At 42.7% G+C, this 19941-nt stretch overlaps 2 protein-coding genes across 2 annotated transcripts in view; one reads left to right on the top strand and one right to left on the bottom strand.

Moving 5' to 3' along the window:
• Nucleotides 1-13092, bottom strand: part of trrap (transformation/transcription domain-associated protein) — a 67253-nt gene extending 54161 nt beyond the window's left edge. The window contains exons 1-23 of the mRNA XM_025057324.1: nucleotides 13017-13092; nucleotides 11941-12126; nucleotides 11518-11567; nucleotides 11214-11324; nucleotides 10878-10982; nucleotides 9999-10082; nucleotides 9714-9770; nucleotides 9383-9508; nucleotides 8966-9043; nucleotides 8670-8758; nucleotides 7789-7885; nucleotides 7118-7256; nucleotides 6585-6663; nucleotides 5802-6036; nucleotides 5507-5676; nucleotides 5211-5374; nucleotides 5027-5124; nucleotides 4744-4938; nucleotides 4460-4651; nucleotides 4206-4371; nucleotides 3855-4111; nucleotides 3438-3638; nucleotides 1773-1924 (exon numbers count right to left, since the gene is read on the bottom strand). Of these exons, the coding sequence (XP_024913092.1) occupies nucleotides 1773-1924; nucleotides 3438-3638; nucleotides 3855-4111; nucleotides 4206-4371; nucleotides 4460-4651; nucleotides 4744-4938; nucleotides 5027-5124; nucleotides 5211-5374; nucleotides 5507-5676; nucleotides 5802-6036; nucleotides 6585-6663; nucleotides 7118-7256; nucleotides 7789-7885; nucleotides 8670-8758; nucleotides 8966-9043; nucleotides 9383-9508; nucleotides 9714-9770; nucleotides 9999-10082; nucleotides 10878-10982; nucleotides 11214-11324; nucleotides 11518-11567; nucleotides 11941-12040 (2945 nt within the window). The 5' untranslated portion in view covers nucleotides 12041-12126; nucleotides 13017-13092. The remainder of the gene's footprint in view (nucleotides 1-1772; nucleotides 1925-3437; nucleotides 3639-3854; nucleotides 4112-4205; nucleotides 4372-4459; nucleotides 4652-4743; nucleotides 4939-5026; nucleotides 5125-5210; nucleotides 5375-5506; nucleotides 5677-5801; nucleotides 6037-6584; nucleotides 6664-7117; nucleotides 7257-7788; nucleotides 7886-8669; nucleotides 8759-8965; nucleotides 9044-9382; nucleotides 9509-9713; nucleotides 9771-9998; nucleotides 10083-10877; nucleotides 10983-11213; nucleotides 11325-11517; nucleotides 11568-11940; nucleotides 12127-13016) is intronic.
• Nucleotides 13093-17149: 4057 nt separating this feature from the next.
• cyth3a (cytohesin 3a) overlaps nucleotides 17150-19941 on the top strand; it is a 28436-nt gene continuing 25644 nt past the window's right edge. The window contains exon 1 of the mRNA XM_008315094.3: nucleotides 17150-17602. Within this exon, the coding sequence (XP_008313316.1) occupies nucleotides 17584-17602 (19 nt within the window). The 5' untranslated portion in view covers nucleotides 17150-17583. The remainder of the gene's footprint in view (nucleotides 17603-19941) is intronic.

Raw genomic sequence — 19941 nt, 5'->3', positions numbered from 1 at the left:
GGCTTCTTTGGCACCAGCTGCTCTCCCATGTTTTTTTTAAATGCTGCTTGAAAACACTAATTCTTTGAGTGGTGCACCTGTGTTGGCCTACTTTTACCTCAATCTCAAAAATAAAGGATCGTCCTTAGAAGGGAGAGAGTTTAACAGAATTAGCTATTCTTTATTTCCTATTCCTTTTCAAAGTCAGTGCAGAAGGAACAAAAGTGGCATAAACCTGTAAAGTAATGAAATAAAATAGAAAAATCTCAGGTGCTGATCCCCAGACCCTGGCAAACAACCTTTAAGACCTTATCATTTTTTTTCTTTGACAAGAAACCTTTTAACCCTTCTAAGTGAAACCTTTGAGTTGAAGGACTAATTTATTTAATGCTTTGCATTCAACCCATTTTATCAATAGTTCAAGTAAAAAACACAGTAGATTTCCTGTTCCTGGTTCCATCAGCCTGTTTTGTCCACTGTTGTATTTCTGGTTATTTACTGCAGCTGAAGGCCACTGGGCTGCGATGTGATTGAGCAGCTGTTTTCTCCATGCTTGAGCCTGTGTTTTATAATGCCACACGCCAGGGGCAGAGCTGATGGATCGTTCATTTCATTATTGCCATTTAAAAAACTGCTCTTTAGAAGGAGGAGGAGGAAGAGGAGAAGGTAAGGAGAAGAAGAGAAAAAGGAGAAGTGCTGCACGAGAGTAAGAGGGAGAGAAACAGGGAGAGGAGGAGGCGAGCAGGTGCAGAAAGTGGGGGTGGCATCATGGCTGACAGGATGTCAGATCAATTGGCCTTCATTCATTCAGTCTTTCTGCAGACCTGCCACTCCAACGTGGTTATGTCCTCCCAGCTGGCATTTCAAGAATTTCTCTGTGTCTTTTTTTCATTCTAAAGTGAAAGGCTATATTTACAAAGACAAAGCAAAGAGGCAGAGAGGGATGGTGGGGATCAAGTGAGCTGAGGCTCCAATACACAGAGAGAGAGAGAGAGACAGAGAGAAAGAGAGAGAGAGAGAGAGAGAGAGAGAGAAAGAGAGAAAGAGAGAGAGAGAGACAAAAGTGACAAAATCCTTCAACTGGGACTCGGCAAATATAGATGTCTGAGGAGAGGGGACGGTGGAGTCGGCCCCCTGATCATAACTGACACACTTCATTATCCCCACAGAAATGTGCTCACAGACGCCTTCATGTTCAAGCGTGTGTTTGCGCCTAATGACAGCAGAGTGTAAGGGGCAGGGAGCAGCGTAAACAGACAGAAGAAAGTCAATTAGCCTGATGCCCGGGGATCAATGATGGTAATGTGACTAACCCACACGTCAACCATCCACCCATCAGCACTTCCTTCCTGTTTGTCTATTCATGCACGTGTGTGGGCAGGGTGAAGGTGTAATTAGCCATCACCACTCCAGAGACTGAATCACTGAAGCAGTGAACGTCGAGAAGACTGGTAAAAACATGGAGACACAGACTGGGAAGTAGGTCATGTCAGCAGGTGGGACACGAGGTGGAGGCTAGGGGTGGAAGAAAATATCCATACACTGAAATACTGCGATATTTCATTTCGAGTAGAGGTAAAGACGGGTCAGTGTCTCTCTCTGTCACGCATGGTCAGTAATTCACACAGACAAATTTTTTTTGCTTCTTGTTTCAGACAAATTGAAAAAAAAAATCATCATCATTTTGTGTCTTAACTCTTCTGCACAAGTTTTTTTTTTTTAGTCAGAGAGTTCCTTCTTTGTAGAATCACTTAGACACTTGAACTAGTACTTGACTGAGGAGGAGAACTTACTTTGGATGAGACAGGAGCTGGTAAAGAGCGTGCTTGTTGTCATCCAGACTGGTCATGGCCACCAGAAAACACTTGATGACTTCCCAGGCTTGTCGTCTGTAGTATGGCTCAGTGTTGGCGCTCTTCAGACAGTCTAGAGCCGTTTCAATAGCCTTTGAAGGTAAAAAATATATATAAATATATATGTTATTTATTTCATGTTGAAACTTTAGGGTTGTAAGAAGGAGGAAGCCGAACTCGTAGAACTGCCATTTATTTTTAAGGTAATTGATCTGACTCCTATGTTTTAAAGTGAGCAGATTTGAGTGATTACAGCTTTCACTCCACATCTGATCACTGCCGTGTTTACTTTACATTTCCTTCCAAATCCCCTTCTGCTCCGTCACACTCTTTTTCAAACACTCTTTTATTTGTGTAGTTGAAATCATTTATTTTATATCTGAGGCTCAGGCTGAGTCATTCAGGGACACCCCCAGACTCATGGCAGAGTCACACAGACGTTGTCATTGTCGAGATGAAATTGAACTGCCACCTCAATTTCGGATCATGTGGACTGACGCTGGTTTTCTGCAAAGAATCGACTTTTTTTTGTTCAATTTTGTCCAGGTTTTTATGTCTCCGACATCACAGCACTCTCCATCGCTGGCCACTGATCCCTGTAGAAAGGCCTAATCCGGGTGATGTGCAGTAAAAAACAGTATTACTCTGTCGGTACACAGTGATTACCGTTTGTCTCTCTTTTGTCAATTTCCGACCAATCAGAGTCCATGCGCAGGAAGCCTGTCGTAAAGCTTTTTATTTTAAGCCCGTCCGTCTCTCGCCCGGCTGTAAAAGCCTGATTTATGGCGTGCTGCAGTGACGGTCAGGTTCAGAGGACTTTTCAGGATTTGATGGAGTGACACCTTAAACATTGCCCGTGTCTGAGTCCCTTCCTGACCGTTTACTTCATAAGTTTTACGAGTGAAATAGTAAAACTTTGTTCATTTTAATTCACACTTTTTTCCTCTGTGAATTATTTACACGTTATTTGATTTGTCTTCCTATCAGACAGCACCTGAAGCCGTCGCTGACTTGACGCTGCCACCGACCATATGGCTGCATCGCGACACCATTAGAGATATTTGCCTACAGCCTGTGCTTTTGGCTGCTCAGCCTGTGACTGTATGGCTGTGTGTGTGTGTGTGTGTGTGTGTGTGTATGTGATGTGTACACACTGCCTATGCTCATGATGATAGCAAACACACAGATGGATAGCCAGAAAGCAGACAGAGCCATTAGTGAGAGTAAATAATGCCATCATGGTGGCCCACAGTAGATTGATGATTACTGACTGGGGATGAGGAGCAGAAACAGGAGATGAATTTAATTACCTGGAGGACACACACATCTCCTCCCTTACCCACTCACCCTCTCCCACAAACACACACACACACACACACAGAGACACCCCCTGACAAAGATGTATGACTCCCTGAAAATAACCATAATGAGGAACATCAAGATATTTTGTGTTGGATTCTCTCTTTTTAAGAGAATACGGGAAAGAAAAGATGATTTAAGCAGAGGCGGTCCAGAGGCGTAAAAAATAAATCAAAACAAAAAAGAAAAGATGATTTAAGCAGAGGCGTAAAAAATAAATCAAAACAAAAAGCATCATTTCTTTACCTTCTCCATTGGAAGCTGTATGGAAGCTTTGCAGTCAGTGAACTCAGCCTTGATGCTGGGGCCCTGGACTTCAGTCACCACGTAGTGCAGCCTCTGAGACTCCTTCAGCATCTTCCTGTTGCTGCCTCCAAATTTGCCCAGCACCCGATAGGCTACATGTGAGATACTCTCAGCTGGGTTACGGAGGGTACGCCACAAAGCCTGGGAGTGTCAAATGAGTAAAAAAAAAAAAATATACATATATTTCCCATTACTGACCAGTTCAAACCTTCACTGACTCAAGGTGGAGGCCTAGTAATGTTTTAGAGCTGCGTTTTAATCTGTGGTTGTCACCATGCTGTCTAACAAATATCCAATATCTTTTTCTGTTATTAAAACAATCCATGAAAACCTAATATAATGGATTTCATTTCCCACCTGCATGAGCTCCGCCCTGACAGGCTGAATGTGGTCGTACAGGAAGTCAGGCTGCAGGTTGTCAACGCACAGCTCCAGTGTGCGGAGGCCCTGGCTGACCAGAGTCTGGGAGCCGTTCAGGGCGGACACCAGTGGGTCCATTAGCATGGGCAGGTAGGGGAGCAGGGAGCTGAGACGCACAGGGACGGTCAAACACAGCTCCACAAACAAGTCCTTCATGTGCTGCTTGTGGAGACCACTCTGAAGCATGTTCAGACCTGGAGGCAACGAGAGCAGACGTGAGGTTCAAAGACCAAGCACACGTTATTTTGGTTTGTTCACATGTTAGAGACAGTTCTGGCTTTGTTCAACCTTGCAGCAGATTTGGCAGCAGAGGCAGGAACTCCTGGTAGAGCAGGTCGTGGCTGCCTCCACCAATGGAACGAAACAGAGCCCGGAGAAGCAGGAAGTAGTTGTAGGGTTCTTTAGCTGACTGGGCCAGTTCCATAGAGCTGTTCACAATTTTGTGGAGGTGTGGCTGAAACAAAAAAAAACAATGGAGAAACACACTTGAAAAATGCTCCACACCAGCAGCGACATATGTTCAGCCAGAAATCTCCACTGACCTTCAGCATCTGCTCGTTCTCAGCTGCAAACAGTGACACGGAACCAAAGACCAGCTTGAAAAGTTTGAGGTAGAGATTTGAGAGCTCCACATTGGAGCCCATCTCTGGAAGCCTTTCCAGAAGATACTCCACCAGGATGGTAGCAAACAGAGCTGACGTGGAGAGGTTTGCCAGAAAGGAGTTTGCTACAATCTGGAAATGAAGACAGAGAACCAAATCCACGATTATACACAGAACCAGACATTCATCCAAAAAGAGAATTAAACATGCGAGTCTGCAGGTACCTGCAGAGCATAGTTCTTGGAGATCCTCTCCACCATGTACGGCACAGTCGTCTGAAAAATCTCCTTGAAAGTGAGAGGGTTCATCATGGTGAAGACTCCTGCAAAGTGCTCCAGAACCTCCTTTTCCTCCTTCATGCGTACGGTCTGACAGTTGGCCACCCTGATGTAGGTCTGCTGGTTGTTGGCAACCTGTACCTGACAAGGAGGACCAGAACTGTTAGATGAAACTTCAGGAGTGTTTCTGTGAAACATCCCTGCCCGACAAACGTGTCAGTGGTGGTACCTGGTAGATGTCCAAGGCCTGCATGGCATATTTCACCAGTTTGATGTAGATCTGTGTCTCCTTTGGCTGAAGCTGTTTGTTAGGAATAAACTGAGCTTCTGTAAAAAATAAAACAGAGTTCATCAGCAGAACAACAACAAACACCGGATTAATGAGCACTGATTGTAACTGCACGTCCTCCCACCTCCTGGGGATTTGCAGGAGCTGATGCCCCACGTGATGGTCTTCACACCACAGACCAAGGTCTTCACCAGGCTGCGACAGTCCGACACCTGGAACGTCTGCTTGTCTTCCTTTTCACCCGCTCGGTCGAAGGACGTTGGAGGTGCGGGAGGAGCAGCGACCGGTGTGGGAGGAGCAGGAGGAGGTATGGCTGGGGGGGGGGGGTGGGGGGGGGGGGGGGGGGGGGGTGGGGGGGGGGGGGGGGGTGGGGGGGGGGGGGGGGGGGGGTGGGGGGGGGGGGGGGGGGGAGCGACGGGGGTGGGAGGAGCAGGAGGAGGTATGGCTGGGGTGGTGGATGGGGTGGGTGTGGCAGGCACACCAGGCAACGCCACTGGGTCGACCACACCCATCTCTGACTGGGGCTTACACTTCTTGAAGATAGAAGGGAGCTGGTAGCGTGCGATGGTGTGGAACTTCAGCACAAAGACCTGATTTAGGAAAAAAATAGAAAGTTAGAATTCAAGCACAGTTAATGCATCAATAATGAGAAAATCATAGGCGTTTAAATACAAGGTGGTCCCACACGACAGGAACTTTTTTCTTGAGTCTGTACCTCCAGCATCCTCATCAGAATGTCCCGCCCGTTGCCGTTCTCCTGCTCCGACTTTAGTCGGATGCAGTCGACCAAGTTGAGCAGCAGCTTGCAGGACATGGTCTGAATGTTACTGGGAAGTGACTCGTCATCAATGTTTTTGGCGAAGAGCTGGACGGCGAGCGACAAATCCGTCAAGGGCAGATTCTGGCGAACGTGGTGCACCAGGTCTGCGAGCGTGCTGTAGGCCAGGGGTCTGGATGGAGACAGGAATGATACATTCATTTATTATGACATCTGAGGAGAAAAATGACAAGTGAAGTGGCAGGGAAAGCTGAAAATCACACATTTGACTGAAGTGATGGCAGGTTAAAAAAGGCACAGAGAAATGAAGCAACTACAAAGGCTGAAGAGACGACCAGTGAGACAGATCCTGAAGGGAACTGTGGACAGAAGTGAAACTGGAGAATGAATCAAAGAGGATGAAACGGTGAGTCTCATCCACCTGACTCCTTCCCTAACTGGTGATAATGAGAAATGACGGCTCTGTTTGATGAAGTGAACTTGTTCGACATCTGAGGAGAGTTCAAGGGGGCTGAACACTCCGCACACGTTCCCCCGTGCGGGCAGCACGCCCTCTGGAGATGCCTGCCTACATGACAAGTTGACAGCCCAATCTGTGCAGCGAGTGCAGACAACTTTCCTGAGATTTCTGACAGCGAGGAGGGCCCAGCTGATTAATATGCTCGGACACCGGTCGGTCAGCAAATAAGCGTGTGAGTGTGAGCTTGGAGGAGAAGTTACCTGAGAGTCTCCCGAGCCGTGTAGCCGGAGCCGATCAAGATGGATTCATCGAAAAGTTTGTCCATGCAAGGGATGAACTCTGAAACACAACCAGGTACACGGTCACGGGCGGCTTTGGAGATTCAGGAGTAACGTACGGTCAAATTATTTTCCTCTGTTGGCCACAATCAAAATGTCAGAGCGGAAATTGAGATGAATCGCTCAGAAATGTTTCAGCTGCAGAAAATCCCACTAAAGGTGTTTCACACTCTCACAATTTTCGATGGCTTGTTGAACTTTTTATTCCATTACGTTCAGTCTCATTTTTTTCCCACCGTTTGCATTTACCACAGACAGTTCTGACAGCAAATGAAAATGTTATTTTACAAGTATGAAAAATGAAAGTGTGAGTCACTGAGGAAGGCCAGACAGCAAATGCTATGACCAGAAACAACTACCTAACTAGAACATTTTTGACATTCGTGGGGCTTTAACTAACAACTAAATTAAATGTGCTAAAATCAAAAGTTTAAAAGTATTTCTTGTGTACATACGGCTGCGCAGGTCAGTGGTGAGAATGTGTTTGGCTGCGATGAGCAGCTCCTTGCGAAGATGAGCCGTCTCAGAGGGGCAGTTGGACAGCAGCTGTAACATGCCCTTAACCATCTGCTGTGAGTATTTACCAACCAGGTCCTGCAAGGATGGAAACACACAGAGAACATGTTCAAACGTAGGGACGCCTCCATGCTTCTATACTGTCTGATGGAAACACTGCAACCTACAGTACCAGCAGACATCGATACTAAGAAAATATCGATAGACTGAAATATCGCAACTTAAATGTCATGATACCGAATCAATATTCCACCACAATGTATAATTTTTAATTAACAATTAACTTTAATTTATTTTCATTAAAAGCAGGAAAATAAGTCAAACTCGGCCCAAAAGAAGCTACAATAAATATAGTTTTCTAGCAAATGATCTTATCCAAAAAGACGACCTGGAGCAAACACCTGGAATAAGCTAAAACATTGAGAAAATTAAGTTTCAACAGTCTGACATGAATGACCTAAACTGTGGTCAAACCTGGTGTGATGTTTCCTCTGGACAGTTAATATTATGGCTTATTATGCTTCGACTATAAATCACCTGACTGTAAATTATATTTTCTGTTGGGGTGGAAAGTGAAACCAGTGGATCAGGCCAGTAGAGGGAGCTGTACCTGGTAGATGCGGATGATGTAGGCCAGGAAGGACAGCGTCTTGATCTGTGCAGCGATGAAGTCGGCGTACAGCTCTTTGTTGTACAGCTTGTGTTGCCTACGAGGGGAACAGGAACAAGACGACATGATCTCCTCATTAAACACATTTAGTTTCATGGAGGCTATTAACAGCTGCACACACCTGCGGTAGGCGACAATTACACGGGTAGACAGCGAGCAGCTACTTTGGGGAGTGAACCCCACCTTTTAATGACTTCTTTTTTGTTATTTGCACAGCAGCTGTTAAAACACATCAGAAACCAACACTCTCTGTACCTGCCAGATCCTGCTGAGTTTTTTTTACCAAATTAACTCTGCTCCATTTACTTCCTGTTCAGAATGCTTAACACAGGTCTTTCTCTAGCCTGAGGTGGAGCGGGCCTCCCACTGGGCTGCTTCTTACAGTTCTTACTTCCTTAAATGGATTTTCAGCTCCAGTGTTGAGAGACAGTGCAAAGGATCAGCATCAACAAAGTTGAAGTGAAGTTAATTTAAATTAAGTTGAAGTAAAGCCCATTCTTTTTTTTCCAAACATTTTTTTCAAGGACAAATCATTTCATCAATCCATCAATTTAAATTAGGGGTGTAAGAAAATATCTCTTTGAGGAGACATGCCACTTTGATTGGGCGCTAGAGTCATGTGGGGCGCTGGACTGGCACAAAGCATAGAGACAGAGCTGTGCCTCAAGGTTGTGTTTAACTTTTAACAGGTTTACATTCACTCAGTGCAGTGAGAGGAAGAGGATGAGGTCGTGTTCCAGCACCATTTCTTCGAACTTTCCATATATTTTCCATGACAAAATGGAATAGTGGTCGTTCATTTCCAGGTTGTATCTTCTTACCTGGCCTGTTGTGACACCTGCAGCATGATGGTGTTCATGATGAGAGGCACAAACTCTGACACCACGTTGTGGATGTTCAGCTTGTAGAGCTGTGACGAAAAGTCAGGAGTCAGGGAATGGAACCAACAGTATGTTCTCATTTTACACTGGAATTATAATTTGTCATCATAATCAAAATCCTATTAGGCAAGTATAGTCGGAATTGTACGCTGTACAAACAATTTGAATATTTATCCTTCAGCTCTAAAGTCAAACCATGTCTGTTAAAAAAAAAAAAAAAAAGTCCGGGACATCACCTGGTACATCAGCACCACGATGATGGGCAGCTCAGCCAGGACCTTCAGAGACAGAGACCCTCGAGGGATGATGGTATGCTGGAATGAGAAGAGAAAGAAAGAGCACAATAAGAAAATTGTATTTAAAAATGTGACAGTGACCTACATTCAAATCTTTACCTTTAAAAAGTGACTTAGAAAATGTTTGGTTTTTTTTATAAAAAAGCATAAGTTCTTCAGTGTCAGGTTTAGAGTCACTTCATCAACTTACTTAAAATTTAATCTTCTGGTTGACTTTGGTTTACGATGAAGTCAACGTTAAACCGGCCACAGTGGAGCGACGGTATCAGTGTAAGTGGCAGTACTTTACCGCCACCCAGTGGTTAAAGAGCAGAACTAATGCAGCAGCGCTCCTATAAGGGAGTCAGATTTTCTCACCGTCCGTGTCTCGCTGTCCTCTCTCTCCGGTGCGGTCTTCACCAGCACCGACGTGATCATGCCCACCATCTCTGGGGAGGGAACGGTGTTCTCTGCGATCACCTGTGGGTTCTCGAAGTATCTAGTCTGAAAGGTGCAGAGGAAAAAAAGGGTTTGGAGCAGGTAAAGAACTTCATTTGAAAATTAGCTTTGAAAAATATTGAGGGTGTTAATCAGGAATCTAATATTAAATTGTGACTACCGGCACTATCTTTTCTTAAAGTACATTCAAAAGTTGGGGCTAACAACAGTACTAACTATTGTCCTAACTTGTAGTACAGTGTGCACTTACCACGACTTTTGGCAGGTCTTTATAAATCTGCTTGACAAAATCCAGAAAGTGGTGAATCTGTGGAGAGCAGACAGATGACAAATGTTCAAGTAACACAAAAGGATTTCAACCTGGGGATCGATTGTATTTGCCCTCATGAGGGCATCAGTGCCATTATTGTTTCTAAAAGAAAAATCAGAAGAAAGAATTAGATCACGGACGCGCCTTAATTAGCACCGCAGGAAAACATTTGGAAGGATTTCTTACAGCGTCTTCTCCAAATGCTATCATTGTTCTCAAACTCACCTCCTGAGAGATTGGAGGACGGAACTGTTTGTGCAGCTCGATGATGATGCGCAGGCATATCAACACATTCTCCTCACTTTCAATCTGGAAAAACAACAAAAACAATGTGTGACATGAGCGTGCAGCAGCTGTGCACAGCTGTGTAAAGTGTCAGCATCAGATAAACAATATTCTTCAAATACCCTTGTTATGTTGCCCATACTACACATCATTATGGATGTCACCTTCTTACTCAACACACCGTTGATGTCAGAGTAATGACCTTCACCTCTGTACAGTGGTTTATTCACTGGCTGTGGGAGCTTAATAATCAGAACTCCACAGGTGATGATGACTCACTCTGCAGCCCTTCATTCATGCCCTCACATCCGTCGTTCCTGTCTTCCTCAGGAATGTAACTAGACTTAAATGCGAGGTCTCCTTACTAGCTATTTTCACAAGCACGTGATCGCCCCACCATGTATCCCGCTACCTGTCCAGGTACTGTCCAGCAGGGTCACTCCTGTGTCTCGCAACTACAAGTTCTGTACAAGTCTTAAAGATGTTCTTGTTGGGGTTTTTTCCACAAATAGAGTTTAAATAATGTTTTTTTTGAGTTTACAGTAGTATAACGCAACCAAAAATAATGGTATTTTTAGGGCATTTATACATGAATTACCTGAGGACTAATGACAAAATCATTTAATGTTTGAGAATGAAGCCATTCTGCCTTCAAGTACAGTAGAAACACTTCTTCCAAAGACAGGGAAGGCGTCACTGGCCTTAATGGCTGTGAGGTTTCTATACCTAGTAGTATGGGCCGCATTAGACTTCTTTTTGGCCAACTAATTTGAGACAGAAACATTTAAATGATGCTGCGTACATGAGATGTGCCCTTACCTCCAGGAAGCGAAACATCACAGACAGGATGTTCTTGGTGTGAGGACGAAGATGCTCATTGGTTGGGATGCGGTGGATGATTTCCAGCACAAGTTTTCTCAGTTGCTAAAAAAGTAAAAAGTACAGGTGAGCAAGTCTTTAAAAAAAAACAAAGGCTAAATATCTATTGATCTCTTCATATCTAGGCTAATTAAGATTAATTTATTATTGCTATATAATTAGCTACAAATTAGAATTTTAACGGTTATACTGTGCTGAGGACAGTTTTTTTCCATTAACAGATAATCATTTCCAGATGTTACAAATGGAAGTTATTTTTCATCCAAAGTCACAAACCTGTGTAGGTTTTTCCTGAAGAAACTGCACCTCTCCATCCTGAAGGAAAGTGAGGAAGCGAGGGATGATGTGTTCCAGAAAGGTGGAGTATTGAGGTGATGATGTCACATTCTGAAAAACAAATATTTTATGCAAGCTTTAAATCAGAAACCGTTTTCTTCTGCTTTGAATTTATTATTTAAAAAAACAAAAACAAATTTTAAACATCTGCGTGTCTTTTAAATCAACCAGGTTTAATCAACATGTAGAAAGGAGACATAGAAATTGAATCCTTTCCATCTTGCACTGAGAACCTCAGACTCACCTCAAAGTTCTCGCTGACCTCCTGCATCATCTTCAGTTTCGTTTCATCAGCTTGAAGATGAAGGACAGAGTGCACTCATTAATCACACATACTAATTAAAGCCTTTCCAACTTTATGACCACCTCCATGTGCTCAGCAGGGACGCTCAGATCTTATCAGTTTGACTTTCAGCGTCCAGATTAATTAGGAGGTACAAATGCTCATACTCACACATTCACACAAACTCTTCCAGACACATACACACACATTTGTACCTCTGTCTGGACTAAAGCATATCGCTCTCATCACATCGCCCATGATGAGCACATACATAACGTAACTCCTTTGAAAAATTAAGGGAGAAATTCAATTTTAAAAATGAAGTTACTACCACAAAAAAGTCTTAAATATAAATAATAAAACTGACCCTGGGGATGAACTTACGTGTGTTGGTGTCTGTGAGCGCTGCCACAAACTGCAGGTACTTCTTCATTAGTGTGGTCTGATCCACCACAGTGGGGCTGGGGGCCGGCACGAAGGCCATGCTGGCAGCTGAGGCAGAGAGGGCTGCTGAGGGGAGGAACGAGGCAGACAGAAGTCTGCACAGATCTCACTGAGAGCCCATGTACGCTGTGGGCAGGGCAGAGAAAAGAGAGACTCTGAAAACTACTCTTTGTGGTTCTTTGCATTTATTTTCACTTACACTAGTGTAGTACCATTTAATGTAGTAACAAATTATTGACATTCCAAAATATTAGCAACACTGTAAAACCAAAACTTTTCATCTTCTGCGCCTTGTTTCCATTTGTCTATGTCGGTAATAAATCTTTATCACCAGCCTTCACGTCACCTGGTTCTTTTACCACAACTAAACATAGATTAATAACATTGATCTTTACTAAAAAAGAAACTACCAGTAAAGGTTTAATTTGAACTAGGAATACAGTACCTTTAATAGTTACTATTGCAAACGAAAAATATCATTTGCAACTGCAATTGTATATGTTAATGACTTGCAATGTGTATAATAATGAAAAACGAAAAATAAAATTCAATATTATGAGAGAATGGGAGAAAAACAAACAGGAGAAATCAACAAAAACTAAAATAAATGTGTAACAAGGCAATAGCATATAAACACACCATGCCGCTTCTTATTAATGTATCAAAATGTAAACAAAGTTCGTAATTTGAATTTTTTTTTGCAACAAACTCTTAAAGATCGGTGAGTAAAATACCATCCTTGCGTACAACAGAATACAAAAACAAATTTAATACTATTTCTGCACACTGTAAACACATTAGCATCCTTCGGCAAAAGAAGCTAGCGCCCCAAAGAAAGAAAGCGCTCGTGCATCACCAATTTAAACAGTTATGGCTAGAAAACCACAAATCAGGAAATTGAATAATTCTTTAAAAATTCAAAATTGTGTACACATGGCAGTATGTACACGAGCAATTGGAACATAATATTACGACAGAATAAGTTTAAAAATCCAAACAGAACCATTTGTACTCACCAGACGGCACAGACAGGAAACCGTCGCTCTAATTGCACCGGGCTCGCGCTGTTTCAGTGCGGGAGCCTGGAAGCCAAATATCCTTCCGCGAAATTATAATTTAAGTTTTACACTAAATTTAAAATGTTAAAATAATGTCTGTATTTAATTTTGTAGTCGAAAAAATGAATGTATCTATTTATGGTAAGGTCAAATAAGGTACTTTGGCCTAGATGTTTATTCAAGTCCCATCGGAAGGATACATAGCGAAAACAAGTCAACGTAAGACCATCGTTTTTGATGGTCTTCTGTTACGCGGTGAATCTGAAGGTGTACTTACGTATTCTTTTATAAAAATATAAATTATGTGCAGACAATCCATAAAATGCATAAAAAATACATTAGTATGCCAAACGACAAATTCAGACATATGTATTTAGACATATAAATGCATTTAGATTACTAAAAGCCAGACTAATACATCCCACTTAATTTTAAATGTTTTTCTCGGTGATCCTTAATATGTTCCCATGTCAGACTTGCCATCAAACACAAATAACTAAAATGTATATTGGGCATGATTTAAACATGTTGCCGTAGTGCTTCCTTTACCCACCAGATGGCAGTACATTAACAATGACAGTGAGGGTGTGATCCGAAAATCCAAAAAAATACGGTAATTCCAGCTTAATATCAATAGTCTAACGGTACAGTTTGTTCTAAATCTCTTCAATTAAACGAATTCTTACAGACATTTCCATTAATGATAAAATCAAACCACTTCTTTACATTTCTATATATTCAGAACGAGAACAAAACAACAGAGGCAATGTCTGATGTGATTTTTAATAACTTAATAATAGAGATTTTCACAAGGCTGGGACAGAGCAACAGGAAAGACGCAACAATAGTAGGAACTGTCTGGATTCTGCACCAGAATAACCATTTTGACCAAATGTACACTGTTTGTCCAGTTTTTTTTTTATATAGCAATCTGCTATGAGTTATGGCAACAGTCATCTTCTGATACAGTACAGAGATGAGTCAAGTGTTAGAGCTGCTGCTGCTGCTGCTGCTGCTGCTGCTGCTGCTGCTGTGGAGGAAGTGATGTGAAGTTTCCAGCAGCCCCTGGTCAAACAGCGTTACAGTGAAGTGCAGTGGTATGAAGTACTGGCACACTGTGAGTGCTGGAGTCCAGAACAGCCTCATATCCCAGGGTTTTTTCTGACAAATCACCTGCACCAAACCACACAGAGAAAACCAACAAGTTCTGCTCATGAAGACACAGGAGCTGCTGCCGACATTCAGCCCCATCAGGTGAAGGTGTGTCACAGAGATGAATCCAAACTATTCATTTAATTTGCCACTGTCACAGATAAATCCATCCAATATGAAGTTGTTACAAAGTCAGAAAAAAATGTACTTCAGATTTAATTTAGTGTTCAGCCATATCTTACACCAGTGTCACACTGACTCCTGTGTTTTGCTGTTCTTCCCGTAGGGATTAGGGTGAGAAAGGAAGTGTGTCACCATTTTTTTGTTTGTTTTCACAGGGATGTGAGTAGTTTTTAATGTGTAGCTGAGTTTGGAATATATCTTACCACACAGATATGAGCGAGTATATATTTATCAGGGAGATTTGACAAATGCCATGTTAACAGGCTGATGTTGTTAATGAATGTCCAAACAGACGACTGCACATTTGATGAACTCACTCTTCCTGACCACCTTACAGCCATATTACTCTAACTAACCGCATGTGATACTGTTGTTGACTGTTACTGTCTGAACAGACTTTACCACAAGAACAGGAACAATTATAATTAGTTAATAACTAGTTAATGTTTGTTAGCAGTTAACTTAATGTTGAGTTTTGTTTTTAATTTTATATTATTCTTCATTATATATATATATATATATATACATCTGTATTTTCTGACTGGTGGATCAACAGTCAAAAGATTAAAAGTCAAAGGTTGTGGATAGGGCTGACATCGTGAACCACAAATGAATTAACCCCAGTGTTTCATTGATTTGAAAGGAAATGACTTAATTGCATGACGTAGGGGAGCTGAACTCCACCTTCTGTGTCCCAAATGAAAGTGGAAACGCGGGCCTCTTCCTGTGCTGCTCCGGACATCTGCACTAAACACAGGGATTATTCACAAAATGGACGGCCGTTTCCTATGTGATGCAAAGAAGGGGTTTACTTCCAGTGAGGATAGACAGAGGCAGAATGAAACGTGTCACACGTTCAAGCCCCCACCCCCCACCTTAAGTCTCTTTATCATCCACAAGAACAACTGGAAGACAGAGTGAGTGAGGAGGAAGTTATGACGAGAACAAGCTGCAAATTAATTGGCGGAGCCAAAGCTGTGGATGGAGAATGTTGACGCCTGGAGCCTCTGAGGAGGAAAAACAAGGGAAAGCATCAGTTTTCTATTTATAGGAATGAATGGAAAATGGTTGAGAGCCAGTGTGTTGTCATGTCGTGGGTGTAGTTTAAATGATCATTTCTGTCTCTCTGTCTCTGTCTCTCTGTCTCAGGAACTGTGGCACAGGCTTATACAACATGTGTTAATCCTGCACAGAGAAACATTTAAGTCAGTGACACATGATTAGATCATGGGACAGAATGTCTCTTTGGACGATAGAACAGCATTGGCTTCAAGGAGACTCTGTGAACATCTGCTGTGGATTATTGTCAACACAGGCTCTAAACGGTACAGTCAAAAGAGCGCCCTCTTCCTGTTGTCCGGAGAGAACGCAACAGAGATAATTTGGAATTATGTTGAAATATAGAAAAAGTCACAATGAGTAGCCAACTGAAAACACAACAACAGTTAACAAGTTGTGCTAAGCACAAACCAACTGTTTATCCAGGCCTAATTAGACAACTACCCATAAATGCAAATATCTCATCAGCCAATCACATCACAGGATAAGCAAATGTATTTTTGCCTAAAGAAATTGTCAAACTGCTAAAGTTTTAACCAAACCGAACACTAAAAAAGTGACTATTGTAGGTTTTCTAATGGATTAAGAAAACTAATGCAGTATATACAGTATTTAGTTACAGAGGTCAAAGGGTCAGGACCACAACAAAAACCTAAAAATCCAGTTGACAACTAAACAAAGGTGTAGCAGTAGAAACACCAACCAAAGCGTTGTGGGTGGTGTCGGGGGTACAATGAGACATTTTCTGACCCTTGACACAAATGGGATCACATTTCATAACATTGCCTGGACGGAGGAGAGCAGAACAACGACATCATTTCCTTTGCTCCTCACTTTCTTCCACTGTCCCTCGGAGCGACGGACATATTGTCCTCGAATGCAACTCCCTTCCTGAACCTGTGGCTACAGACTGCGTGCTGCTTCCATGTTCTCCCTGTCACTGCATCACTCGTGGCGTGGCCCCGGATCTTCCCTGGAACAGCGCTGGTGAATCATGAGCTCATGTGGGCCGGGACCTACAGGAAGCTGGAGTTCTTTAAACACGAGGGTTTAAAAGTGTAGCCAGGAATGACATCAGCAAACAAATACTGGAAACAGCATCAGCAGCAGCACAGGAGTGTTATCAGAGTAGTTAACCAAAGAAATGAATATCCTTTAACATCATCATTAAGTATTTGACTGACGTTTATGTTTCAGTACTGCAGATCTAAGATATAAGGAGTTTTTCTACTGAATGAAACTAAATATTCTAGAAGGAACACTGATAAGTGACGCGTCTAAAGAGTCATTAGAATAGGTATTCTGTGAGATAAGGGGGGAAAACTATAAAGAAAGAGACATGTGAAAAGGTTGTAAAGAAAAACTTGGTGGAGAATTGTCAGCTGAAGAAGATGGAGCTGGTGACAGATCCTCTCCTAACTAACTGACCTGTATGATATGATGGCCTGTGATGACGTAATGAAGGCGCTAAAACTAAAAGTGTGTTGTTTTTTTGTTTTGTTTTTTGGAATTATTAGTCATCATATAGACATCATATCATACCGACCTGAAATGTGATGATGGCATGAATGATTTTTCAAATAACGGAGCCGATGCTAATAAGGTGCAGAGTTCTACTATGTAAACTGAGATTAGGTCAAGGTTAGGATAAGATTAGGATTAGACTCGTAGACATAAATCAATGGAGTGTATATGAATCGATTTCTTGTGTGTTGGTTGGGGTGGGGTATGGGCGGGGCGATGTGACGTTACGCTCTCTCCGCGCAGCTTATGTGAATTCAGGAGGAGGGAGCAGATGAAGATGGAGCAGAGGAGGAGAAAACACCACTGCTCCGTCTGTCACACACACTTCACTCCAATATCTGGTCTGCACTCAGTGACGGAGCTCTGACGTTTTTGTTCTGACCCCGAAAACCTCTGACGTTTTCTAATTTATTAGGTTTTTTTTTTGTCCAACCTGCTTTTCTCCGCCGATTCTGGTCCATTCTGGACGGTCCGTGAACGCAGCACCGACTGCGCTTCGACCGACAGAAAGCCCCGGTCAGAGCATCATCACCATCACCATCATCACCAGCAGACACCTTCAGGTTTGGACCACACCACGGTTCCTGCCGCTGCCGAGGAGGAGAAGATGGACGAGGACAATCACAGTAAGACACGGTTCATTGTTGTCTTTTATTATTGTCACCACAAGAACGGCCATGGAGGGTTCCTGTCCCCATCTGCCCGCATGCATGTAGGGATGGGTGGTGTGTGTGTGTGTGAGCAGATGGAGGTGCATCTGATCAGAGATGTTGTGGTTGTTATTCCAGACCTGACAACAACTAAAAACAACCACACACTGGGGTTCAACACCTGTTAATAAGGAGCCGTTCACAACACTACAACAGGCAGGTTGGACCGTTCTCTCACATGTTCTCTCACATGTTCTCTAACATGTTCTCTCACATGTTCTCTCTCTGAGAGAGTCTGTGTTGTAACATTGAGGATACTGTTGTTGAACTGTCACCCCTCTCCCCCCATCCACCCCCACACAGGTTGTCCATGTCGCCCCTCATTGGTTTACAAAGTCTCCATGGCTCCACACAGATAGTTCTGACTAGTTACACTTACCCAGATATCGTAGCTAATTGTCGGTAGCATGCAGATGTAGCCCACTTGGATGTAGTACAATTTATGATGTCGACATTGTGACCCAAAGTATTTGGGCTTGTTTTACTTCTGGTTGACATGTGGCCCACCTGAGTGGCATCACTTTATGTGACATGTAGTTCATACAAAAATGTCAAATATCAGTGTTAGAGCTGCAGGAGAGTCACTGGTGTTACTGTCCGGCCCACATTCTTCCAAGCAGAGCAGTAAAATGTTCAGAATCATTTGTTTTACGCGTTGAGGCTGCAGTGTCCTACAAACAGACTCAGTAAATAATAAAATATTGTTAAAAACTTATCGTTGGGAAATATCTAGCTTGCAATGTATTGATTAAACGCCGATATTTTTAAGGAGCCACAAGAGGGCGTTGTTCTTCCAGGCGCCTTGAAGCCTTTCCTTTAGGATTCTGTTTAAAAACTCATATTCTGGTAATAGTATTCTCTGAACATCAAACTGTTTTTCTTTCACTTCTTTCCTGACATATTAATGTCACACTCATGGTGCTGTGACGTCATCAGAGGTTGTTACTGTGAAACAGAATAACTCCACTCAGAATCACAGCACAGGGACATTTGACATCGTTTACACACAGAGACCTGGCTGAGGTCACATCTAAATGAACTGAACTGCCCAAATACCAAATAACGTGCATTTATTCGCCATTTTTCCGTCTGTTTGAAGTCTGCGCCCTGCTTTGAAGTTTCTCTCACTATCTGCACGGTTGCTGTTTGAAGTCTGCAAACTGGTGGGAAATGATAAGAAAGTCTGAGTGACTGGCTTCAGGATGGACAACGGACCTGTTACCTCCATCTCTGTAGTTACACATTGTGACGACCACAGAAACGGTCAGTGAACCAGCATCGTGACGACCACAGAAACGGTCAGTGAACGCATCAAGGGAAGTTGATGGAGCGGTAATGATGCACAGAAATCCATTAGTCCAGATGTACAACAAGGCCGTCATCTGAGCTTCCTGTTACTGTTGCATTTCAGCACCTAATGTTCTGTGTAGGTGGAGGTTAAGTCAGGTGAAGTCACATGTTTGAACATTTGGTCCCAGAATGCATTTTGGAGATAAAGAGGAGTGAAGTGAAGCAGAGCAGCTGCAGATTTCTACCTCCATTACTGCTCACACACAGCTGCTGCTGCTGCTGCTGCTTTAATATTGTATGACCAAGAGAACACACACACACATATATATATTTACTGTACATACACATATGTCTGATGTCCCTGAGCTGGATTATCCAAACGGTCTTTGGGGGCTCAAGGCTTTGAAGGCGATGTGGTGCAAACAAAAGCCTGATAAGAGTCTGTCAGTTAAACTGTGACAGATTAACAGACGCTCTCATCGGGACTTCCTCTTTTTTTGTTCCCTTTATTACTTCTTGAGTCTGATCAGTGCGATATACGTTGGAAAGACTTAAAGCTCTGTTGTTGTTGTTTTTTTTAAGCCCTGGTAGATGTGAAGGTTTGACGTGAAGGATATTTTCATTTTAGTTCAGTGGAAAATCCTGTGTTTTTATTTAATCTTTATTTAATTCCAGATTATAATGTTCATCTCCTCCCTCTCAACAGTAACATAATAACAGTTATCCGCTGTAGCAAGAACTGGTCACAACTGTAATGTAATATGGGACTGATAACACATGCATTTATGGACTGTTATGAAGCTGATTCTCCCTGAAGTTTGAATGAAATCCTGACCAAAAGATAAAGCTTTCAGGCCAAGACATTTAATGATTTCACCGTCTAACATTTTCCCTCAATTCTACAAAATATTAAATCTTGATCAAATAGATGGTGCCACCAGCCCTCATTCATTAGTACATTATTA

Source organism: Cynoglossus semilaevis, chromosome 8 (genome assembly GCF_000523025.1).
Source record: "Cynoglossus semilaevis isolate Cse_v1.0 chromosome 8, Cse_v1.0, whole genome shotgun sequence".
Classification (NCBI taxonomy): domain Eukaryota; kingdom Metazoa; phylum Chordata; class Actinopteri; order Pleuronectiformes; family Cynoglossidae; genus Cynoglossus; species Cynoglossus semilaevis.
This window is presented reverse-complemented; position numbering and strand designations above follow the sequence as displayed.